At 49.1% G+C, this 10,166-nt stretch overlaps 1 protein-coding gene across 1 annotated transcript in view; it reads right to left on the bottom strand.

Annotated features, from left to right (window-relative positions):
- LOC116100320 (IgGFc-binding protein-like) overlaps nucleotides 1–10,166 on the bottom strand; it is a 45,686-nt gene that overhangs the window by 21,317 nt on the left and 14,203 nt on the right. The window contains 3 exon segments of the mRNA XM_031384137.1: nucleotides 548–1,109; nucleotides 3,259–3,863; nucleotides 5,725–6,295. Coding sequence (XP_031239997.1) covers nucleotides 548–1,109; nucleotides 3,259–3,863; nucleotides 5,725–6,295 — 1,738 coding nt within the window.

Below are 10,166 nucleotides of genomic sequence, written 5' to 3'. Positions count from 1 at the left end.
AAAAAAAAAAACCCAAAACCCAAACAAACAAACAAAAAAAACCTCAAAACCAAACCCAACCAAATCAAACCATTTCTTGTTCCCCCTTCCTAAACAGGAATCAACCTGTATCAGCGGCCCTGTAAAAGCACAAAGAAGCAGCCAGCCAGCCGAGCAAGCTGGGCGGGAGCTCCCCAACACAGCATGCCATACTTACATCAGGCTCTCGGTTCATACCTGGGCACCTCAGAAAGTCTAAACTTAAAAGGATGCCCTAACCCCAAACTACTGAAACCAAGGCAAAGGTACTCCACATGTTGTGCTGGCTGTGGGCTCTAAGCATGCTGCTCATTCTAATGAACGTAAAACAAAGTGAGAGAAGACGGAAGACCCCGTGTCTTGGTCAAAGTGGCCTCACTGAGAATATACAGCAGCTTCCTATGGTCTCAGCTCCGTGGCATGAGCACAGTCCCTTCCCCACCAGGCAGCCTAAGGATCAAACAATGCTACTCGTATGCTAATGAACAAGCATTAGACCCAATCCCAATTAGACACTCTTGGTACTCACGGCAAAGTGTCTCAGTCCTCCATGGATACACAATGACTCCAGAAGATTGGCATATGGCGGTGTATGTGGCCAGTGTGTCACACAGCGGCTTAGTTTGGCCTGGCATACGGCAGCAATCGTAGGCGCACTCTATGTAGGCACTGTTGAAGGCAGGCACTCTCCAACAGTGCTTGAACTGACCGGTTATGTTACCAAGCATTCTGCACTTCTGTGTTATATTCGACACTATATCCTTGCCGAAGTCAGGACACAGAAGTTGCTCGTCTGTCCTGCAGCCGGGATGTGAAGACACCAGCCACTTTTTTCCAAAGTCTCGAGGGTCCAGGGCTTCTCCTCTAATCTGCTTACCCAAGTCATCACGTGGGTCCCCGTTGAAGTTCCCGCAGAGCCCACACACACCCTTAAAATAGTTGCTGGGCACCTTGGCAGTCACATGGGTGTCCCAGTTATAGCTGACAGTCAGGCTGAAGTTTGTGCGTAGGATGGCGTACTTGCCTTGGCGGAACACTACGAGTTTTCCGCCTAGGGCTTGAAAGGGCAGGTAGTGAAGGATGCCATCCACCTGGGCAGAGATGCAGAAGGACCAACAGGTCAGGGCACCTGCCTCCTATCTCCCCAATACAGTACCACTCTAAACCTCTCCATTTAGTCTGGTCTAAAGGCCTTTGCATTTACTTGTTTTAATACATATTGTTAATTAATAGTCCAGCCTTAGGTAAAGTGAGAGATGGGAAAACATTGATAACTATCAATAATTGTGCCCTCTCTTTATCTAGAGCCTTTCCACACCAAACACTGGGGGATTCAGAACCTGGTACATGGAAGGGGGGTACAGAACCTGGTACATTGAACTTGTCCACCCTCCCTCTTCCCATGGCACAAGCTATTACCCAAACTTCTCTATTATAATTATGAGACATTGTGTGAGTATCTAACAATTCATTTAGACAAAAATCTCTCTGAAGCACTGATTATCTTGGAACTCACTATGTAGACCAAGCTACCTCACAGAAATCCTCCTGTCTCTGCCTCCCTAAATGCTGGAATTAAAGGCATACATCACTATAAAAATATAAGTACTATCTATCTATCTATCTATCTATCTATCCATCCATCCATCCATCCATCCATCCATCTATCTATCTATCTTTGATGTTTTGTTTTTTGTTTTTTTGAGACAGTGTTTCTCTGTGTAGCCTTGGCTGTCCTGGAACTCACTCTGTAGACCAGGCTGGCCTCAAACTCAGAACTCCATCTGCCTCTGCCTCCCAAGTGCTAGGATTAAAGGCGTGTGCCACCACTGCCCGACCCGTCTATCTATCTTTGAGGTAGGGTCTCAGTGTGTATCTCTAATTGGCCTGGAACTCAATGTGTAGATAGATGTGTGGCCAGTGTAGGAACCACAAGGATGACCCCAAGAAGGCTATTCAGAAGTCCAATGGCTCACAGGCTAGATCGGAATTTTGAGATCTGTCTGTCTCTGCTTTCTGAATGCTGGGATTGGTTTGTGTACAGTCTGGCTTTCACTTTGTGTGTGTGTGTGGGGGGGGCAAGGGATGTCTGTAGACTTCTTTAGCTGCAGAAAGACTAAAGAATGTCAGAGAAGCTATCTTTGATCACAGGATGGGACTTATGGTGGATTTGCAAAACCTATTTGGGAAGGCTTGAAGCAGAACACTTGATCTTTAGTATGAACGTATGTGTGTGTGTGTGTGTGTGTGTGTGTGTGTGTGTGTATGTGTGTGTGTGTGTGGTGTGTGTAGGGCTGTCCTTTGACCCTTGCCTAGCTGGCTGGTTCAGGGCCCTGGGTTTTCAGTACTAGTGAGTGAGAATAGTTTGACCCTCAGGGCAGCTGAGCCAAGTTCTGGCCAGCACAGCAGACAGTCTGGTGAGCAAGTCTGAAAAGAAGTGATGGAGAGGGGCCCATCCTGGGGAGAAAGAGGGCACAGAGAAGAGGCAGCCCGGCAGCCAGAGAAGAGAAGAGGCAGCCCGGCAGCCAGCTTTTGTTTTGTTTGAATTTTTTACACCGGAACTCACCTCACCATGTGTATGTAGTCTTGATGTTGTATCTGGGTGGACAGACATTTGCTCAGTCTGAGAGGTGGAATGAGCATCTTTACTCCCACCCACACCCCCAAACACAAATGCTCACTTTGTACAGGAAATTCACATTTCACATCACCTGTTACCTTGCTCTCTGGACCATTCTTTAGACACAAGTCTATAATTCTAAACTTTCATAAGAACAAAACTAGGCAATTCTAATATCTACTGAGCACCAAGACCTCTTTTTGAGATCCTGAAGGCCGGGCATGGTGACGCATGCCTTTAATCCCAGCACTTGGGAGGCAGAGGCAGGCAGATTTCTGAGTTCGAGGCCAGCCTAGTCTACAGAGTGAGTTCCAGGACAGCCCAAGGGCTATACAGAGAAACCCTGTCTCAAAAAAAAAAAAAAAAAAAATCCTGAAGATATGGATTCGGTCACATCTGCAGAACCGCCCAGAGACTGGTGGCTCCTGGAGGAGATCTATTTGATTATGATCTTTGACGAGGTAAAACAGTCTGGGAGGCTGTCACAGAACCAAGAAAAAGTAGCCGGGCCTGGACCTTAGTTACAAGGTCGTTGAATGAATCCCACTCCTCTCCCACCAAAGACATTGATCTTCAGTGGATTGGTACCCTCAACCCGTTTCACGCCCTGCGGCACTCACCAGCACTTTGCCTTGGTATTCCCTGCGCACCTCCAATTTGGTTCCAAAGGCCTCCAACGTCACAGAACGCAGAAAGCTTACGCTTTGACTTCCTCGGCGTTCATTTTCTATAAACACTTTGAAGTCGGGGAGGGACGGGTGCTGGCCACAGGAGGCAGTAAACAAGTATGTGCAGGTGCCCATGAAATTGAAGATCCGCTCATCCAAACTCATGTAGTGTGGGTCTCCGGATGCCCGGCAGATGCGGAAGTATTGCGGGAAGCAACCAAAGGAGCCATTCCGTACCCCACAGTACTCCTGAGGCAGACATCCTGTTGTGTTCCTGCAGGTGACCTTCTGAGTGGCTCCATCACAGATGCAGCGGCGGTGGCATTTTTCGTCAGCGTACACTTCTTGACCTGGGGCCAGCAGGCGGTTCTGGAAGATGCACCCACAGGATGAGACAGGAATGCAAAGGCCGCGACTGGCCACGAAACCCGGAAGGCACACGCAGCCCTCCACGCAAGGACGGGAAGAGCAGTTGGCCGGTGCAGCCTCTGAGTTGCAGGTGGGCGGGCAGGCAGGGCTGCAGAGCTCATAGCGGCTATTGGCTGGACAGGTCAGGGCTGGAGGGGTGGGGAGAAAGGGTGGGTCATGCCAGGTTTGGGGCTCCCCGAGACAATGTTGCTTCATCGGAGGTCCACACTCCTCAATTAATGGAATTCCTACTTTCTTGATGCTCTGGCCCCAATGCCCCCTCCTCCACCCCATCCCTGGACAACCAACCAGGCCGTGGGCAAATCCCATGACTTTCACCTTCCAAACCCATGCAGAATCTGCCTTCGCGGCCCAGGAGCCGCAGCAGCCTCCCGCCTCGTTCCCTGTTCCCTGGTTACCGTATGTGCTCCTCACAGCACCAGAGGGACTGTGAATGCAGGCACAGACCAGGGACCTCGACCTCCTGTGGCTCCCTTTCACTCAGGGGAAAGCAGAGTCCTCCCGAGGTCCAGGGGTTCCCCTATGCTCCCTACAATCTCCCTGTCCCCATCTCTCAGTCTCCTACTGGCATACTGTACCTCAGTCTCAGTGGGTTGACAGGTGCCTGGTCCCAAGATTCCCCACGCAGACCTTTGCGTTAGCCATTCCCTCCTACCATTATTATATTTTCCTCGAACAGACTTTTTGCAGGTAAAGACGAAGGCTCCAGGGGTCCAGACCGCCTAGACTGGAAACACTAGCTCCCTCCCGGCCAATGCTTTATGAGCAGATGACTCTGTGTCTAAGTCTTGCCAGGAGGAAATGGAAGGAGGCAATCCTGACTTCACTGGTTATGCGGACTGAGCCGAGGTACCCCATGGTCAACTCTGGGACAACTTAGATGACTCCATGGCCTGGACATGCTCCAGGATCCACTGTCCTCAGCTTCTTCCCTGAGCTTCCAGATACTATGGCAGGATTCTGCTCTTTGAAGGTATCTTCTCGTTGATCTGCTAACTCTCTGTCTCTTTCTCCCCACCCAAGATATAGGTTCTGCTGGAATGGGGACACAGCCCGACTCGGTCACATTGAATTTTCAGCCTGGAGCACGGGGCCTAAGAAATGGACAGGAGGGGCAATTGATGCACTGGCTTCTCCTTTGGGGACATGTGGAGAGGAAGGCTTCCAGGACAATGGACATACTAGTGATAAAGGCATAGTCTAAGCGGTGCCTTTGTCTCCCTCTGGACGCCTAGTCATAAGCACTGGGCCTGAGGCCCGTTTCATCCCTCACTGTCCTGTGTGCCTCTTCAGCGTTTCTCTGAACTGTCTACTAGGCTGCAGATGAGCCACCGTTGGCTCCTGCTTTGTCCTCCACGTGGGCAACTCAGAGACAGCCTCTTATGAAGACATGGCAGGTTTATTGACTGAATGAGTGATTGCTTTAGTGGATGAATGCCTGGCTAGTCATCTTTGATTTCGTGCAGAGGGCATTGGGAGTTATGGGAGTGTTACAACCAAAGAATAATCAAGGAATTTGATCTTGCAACTTAGCCGACTACCTTTTGTGACAAGACCTCTGTGGTTCCCTGGGTCAGAAGCCCACATCCACTGCCCTCCTTTCAGGCTATTCCAGTCTTTCCCCCTCTAGCATCCTTTATCCCTCTTGATTTCCCCTAGTCTTTTTTTTTTTTAAAGATTTATTTATTTATTATATGTAAGTACACCGTAGCTGTTTTCAGACATCCCAGAAGAGGGCATCAGATTTTTTTTAGCCTGCATCCCGCTCCACTAATCTCCCGATATGCTTTAGCGTGCCCTCTTGTGGCAATCTCAATCACTGCAGTCTATCCCGTTCACTACTGTGTGTGTCCCTGGAGTGTCTTGGCCATCACAGTGTTCCCGTCATTGCCTGTCACTGGGCTGAAACGTAATCAGTGCTCTGGTACCAAACAGATGAAATGGATTCCCCACCCCTCACCAAAACTCTCCACCCTGGCTTGAACTCACGGCAGTTGGTTCGCGACCTCCATTCGCGGACAGAGATGCCCAGGTCCACACAGGCTTGAGCATAGGCATTGAGGCCGTGGCACAGGGTGAGACGTTCCCCTCCTGTCACACACATGTCATACACGCATTCTTCCAGGAAAGGCTCGGGGTCCAGAAATTGATGACAGTCAGCAAAGGGGCCTGAGGGCACAGTCAGCATGCCACAGAAAAGGTCTTTCTTAAAGAGCTGGGCCTGGCTTGGGATGCAGGACGGACAGTTGCCATAACAGCCGTCATCACATAAGAGGTCTCTAACTTTCACCTTCCAGCTCTTGGTGAAGTTTAGGACATCAGAAGCTTGCTTCCCATTAGGCATGAGGAAGTCATCAGCAGGATCTCCATTATAGTTGCCACACAGCCCGGATACCTGGTCTTGAAAGCGCTTGGGCAGGCTCAGGGTCAGCTGGCCATCCCAGTCATAGGTGACCACCAGCCCAAAGTCCAGCTCTATCACACCTCGTGTTCCACTCTGGTGCACACGCAGGCGACCCTCACTCAGAGAGACAGGGAGGCTTGAGTACTGGTAGTTGATCTGCAGAGAGGCGACAGTGGTCAGACTCCTGTGTGATCTCTCCTTCAGCCCTCGATCTCCTCCACTCAAGTCACCAGCTCTGGCCACACAGGATGCCTTCCTTCCTTTATCACTAGCTGAGCCTAGGGATGCTTGCTCTTGCACTACCAGTGGCCTGATGTGTTCTTCCCCGAGATGTGCATGAAGACCTCCCCCTAGCAATGTCTACTGAGGTGTCACTGGCTCAGTGAGGCTGTCCCTGATCACCCTTTCAGTAGCCCCTTCCTGTTGCCCCTCCTCCTCTGCTTCCCGGTTCCCACAGCTTCTAGCCTTCTCCCACAAGGTGCAAGTTTCCCACACGCTCCTCCTGTCAGAACCACTGGGAGGCTGACTCATGGTTTTATCTCCGGTGCCTCCAACAGTGGCTGGCAGGACAGCAGGCTCTTTATAAGCATGAAGCTAGTGTGAGAAAGGAACCTGGCTGGTCTGGTGGCAGCAAGGGACAGCTGCAGGGAGCCAGTGAAACAGCAGGACTTGTGTTCATGACATGAGCAAGTGAAAGCCAGGAGGCTGTGGGCAGAACCAGTCAAAACCTGTAAGCCCCTAAACGGTGACAAATCTGGCAGAAGGTTGCCTCTTTAAACCACCATCATGGTGTGGCGGTGGGCTAGTTTCCTTTCTGTGGCTGTGACACAGTGTACTTGCTGGATGCAACTTTGGGGGAGGAAATTACATTTCATCCGTGAGGGAAGCCAGGCTTGAAGCAGAAACCATGAGGAATACTGCTTGCTGGTTGGCTCGATGGCTCACTCTTTTGTTCTCTTATACAGACCAGGTTCTGGTGCATAGGGACCGTGCTACTCACAGTGGACCAGCCCTTCCTACAGCACTCAATAGCCAGCACAGGGCCACAGGCCAACCTGGTCTAGACAAGGTTCAATTGAGGTTTCTCTCAGATGACTTTCAGCTGTGTCAAGTTGACAATTAGGGTTAGCCGGGACAATCAGCATAGGCACTGTTGGGCACAACGAACAGGTTAGTCCTCAAATAGTAACATCACCTTGCCAGTAACTCCAGTTCATTGTCCCTGTCCCAACTCCTACATTTGGATCCCCTGGGATACCAGGAGTAACTTTTGAAGATTTTAGCCTCTGAGGAACAAAACTAAATGCTTGTTGTTAACCTTAACAGTCCCTCATCGTGCAGGAGTGTCCAGTCCGGCTGTGGCTTTGGGGTCTTGATTTATTTGCATTTGAGATCTGATCTGCTTATGTGTGGAGGAGTCCTGATTCTTACCTAAAGTCCTGATTGGCCCAGAGGTTCCTCTGGACTGAGGGATCTGTCTTTCCATGACCCTGTTCTTCCTGGTGGTAAGGATATCTATATCAACTCTGGATGCCTCTTCCTCTCCGTATCAATTGGAATGTGACTGAGCAGTCCTGACTGACATTCTGTTGGCTGTTTAATGTATAGAACTGCTGGGGGAGGGGAGAGCTGCCTCTTGAGTCCCAGCTGGGAAGGAATCAAGTCCATGACTGTATCTGCATAGAATGGGCTTAAAGTCTCTGAACTAGTTGCAACAGACATTTCAAATTCCATGCTATTAAAATTTAAAACATCAAATTTTCTGTTGGGGGGCACAGCACTGCAATATAATATGGCTTAAATGTGCATTATATGTAAAAGACGCTTGGCTCTTAAATGGGCCATTGAACTTTTATAGTATCTTGCAGTTGGAATTGTTTTGTTAAAAGTCAGGAATGTGGAATTAGATATTCACCATAAGTATGCACATGCATCCATATGTATGTATGTATATATATTTATACGCGTATATATTCATTACACGTATATATGTGTCTGAAGTTGCTGTGTAAGCCCTTGTCTTAAACAAGGCTAGCGAGATAACTGTCAGGCCAACGCCCAGCTCTCCATAGTCAAGTAACAGAACAGGAGGGACTTGTATTTCAGCAATGCCAGGTGCTGGCTGGATGCTATCACAAAAGTATCCCGTTAGGCGCTTAAGCCAAGACGCTTGAATAAGTTACAAAGTCGTGTCTAATAGAAGCTTCACCGGTGCGTTGTGCTAGTTCTAACAGGGCGCAGTGGCCTCTTCCCCTTGGGGACAGATCTCTAGCTCCTCGCTTTCATCTCTGGATGCTCTGGATGAAGGTGGTGGTTTGTTGGCTCTTTTTATTAGTAGCAGGATAACTGAAGGCTCTTCCCAGCCTTGTCATAAAGACTGTACCAAATCACAGATGAATTAAATCACACCCAGAAGCCTCCAAAACTGTATGGGCAGTCAATAGATTGCAAACAATTAAGGGGGCAGAGGTGTGGGCCTCAAAAGTCTATAACGACTAAGACTGTGACTAATAAAAACAAAACAAAACAAAAACCATGCAAGCCGCCACCTTCATCCAGAGTTGAAAACACGGAGGGGGAAGAGGCCACTGTGCCCCGTTAAAACTAGCACAGTAGACAGCTGAAGCTTCAGAGGGCAGGAGTCCACGATGACTCAGCTAAGGACACAGGAGGACTGGGGACTCCTACGGCTCATTTAGCTTTAATCGTCCCTTCCCTGTAACAGTGGGGGACAGAGGGACAGGACGAGGATGGGGGGCGGGAGACAGGCTGGAGGGGGAGATGACAACAACTGGTCGTAAGTTCACACTCAGAAGCTTTGTGACTGACACAGAGTTTTAACTACCCTTTAACAAAAAGAACTAATCCTGCTGCTTCCCATTATGAGAGTACTTGGGAAGTCCTACAGCGCACTCTGCCTGACCACTCAACTCAGTTTCCTGTATGTACCAGAAGGTCCAGTTTCACGATCTACACAATGGCGACTTACTTTGTTTGTGAACTTAACGCTCAAGTGAGTTTGCCCAGAGAGGCAGAAAATGCAAGTAAAAGAAACATGGAGGTGAGGTTGTACCTAGAAAGAGCATGAATCCTTGCCTTTCCGCCCTGAACTGCCATATTCCTGACCTGCAGAAAGGGATGATGGGACTCCAGATGGAGCCTGTTGGGGGTTCTTCTAAAGAAAGAGCACCATCTCTTTGATTAAGACGCAATGTTTTGTGTTAACAGGAGGTGCTCAAGGAAATCCAAACCACAGTTCCCAAGGATTGATCATGTGACTGGTCACTTTATAGTACTCCCATAGTGACAGTAGAGTGTCACTAAGTTCAAGACATAAGCTGCTAATGGGTGGATGTGAACATACACACAGTGCCCACAGAGGTCAGAAGAGGGCATCAGGTCCCCCAGAACTGGACTGACTGGTATCTGTGACCCACCTGACAATGGGTGCTGGGCATTGAACTCCAGCCATTTTGAAGAACATCGAGTGCTGTTAACTGCTGAGCCATCTCTTTAAGCCCTCTTCTTTGACCCTGTCGAGACTCTAAGTTTCATTTCTCTCCTTGGGACACTCTCTCTGCCTCTATAGATCAATAAGCATCTATATAACAGGAGGGTTGAGGGGGTGAAACTACTCATAATCAACAGCAAGCCTCAGGGGACAGGTTACCATGTTGAGATCACCCCCAGATGTGAACTACTGGTGTCAGGTCATACATATGGGTCAAAGTCATCACTTCATGGGAAAAAGATTCATTCCCTCAAGAAATGACAATGATACATACTATCTTCTCCAGAGTCATCCTAGAACAGACCTGGATGGCGTTCATTCAAACCACACCTTAAGCATGGGTAACAGCTCTCTCTGCTCTGCACAGTTCAGGCACCTGCTTTGTTTCCTGCTCCTAAAAGCTCACAACGTCCTTGTCATTACCTTCAAGAGAGACTTCAGGGTTACTTCTTCTTCCCAAAGCAGCCACATTGAGTAAATCTCCTTCTGATGCTCACTGCCATTACCCATCCCTTC

This window comes from Mastomys coucha, unplaced genomic scaffold, assembly GCF_008632895.1.
Source record: "Mastomys coucha isolate ucsf_1 unplaced genomic scaffold, UCSF_Mcou_1 pScaffold21, whole genome shotgun sequence".
NCBI lineage: Eukaryota > Metazoa > Chordata > Mammalia > Rodentia > Muridae > Mastomys > Mastomys coucha.
The sequence above is the reverse complement of the archived record's forward strand: the minus strand, read 5'-3'. Positions and strand labels throughout refer to the sequence as shown.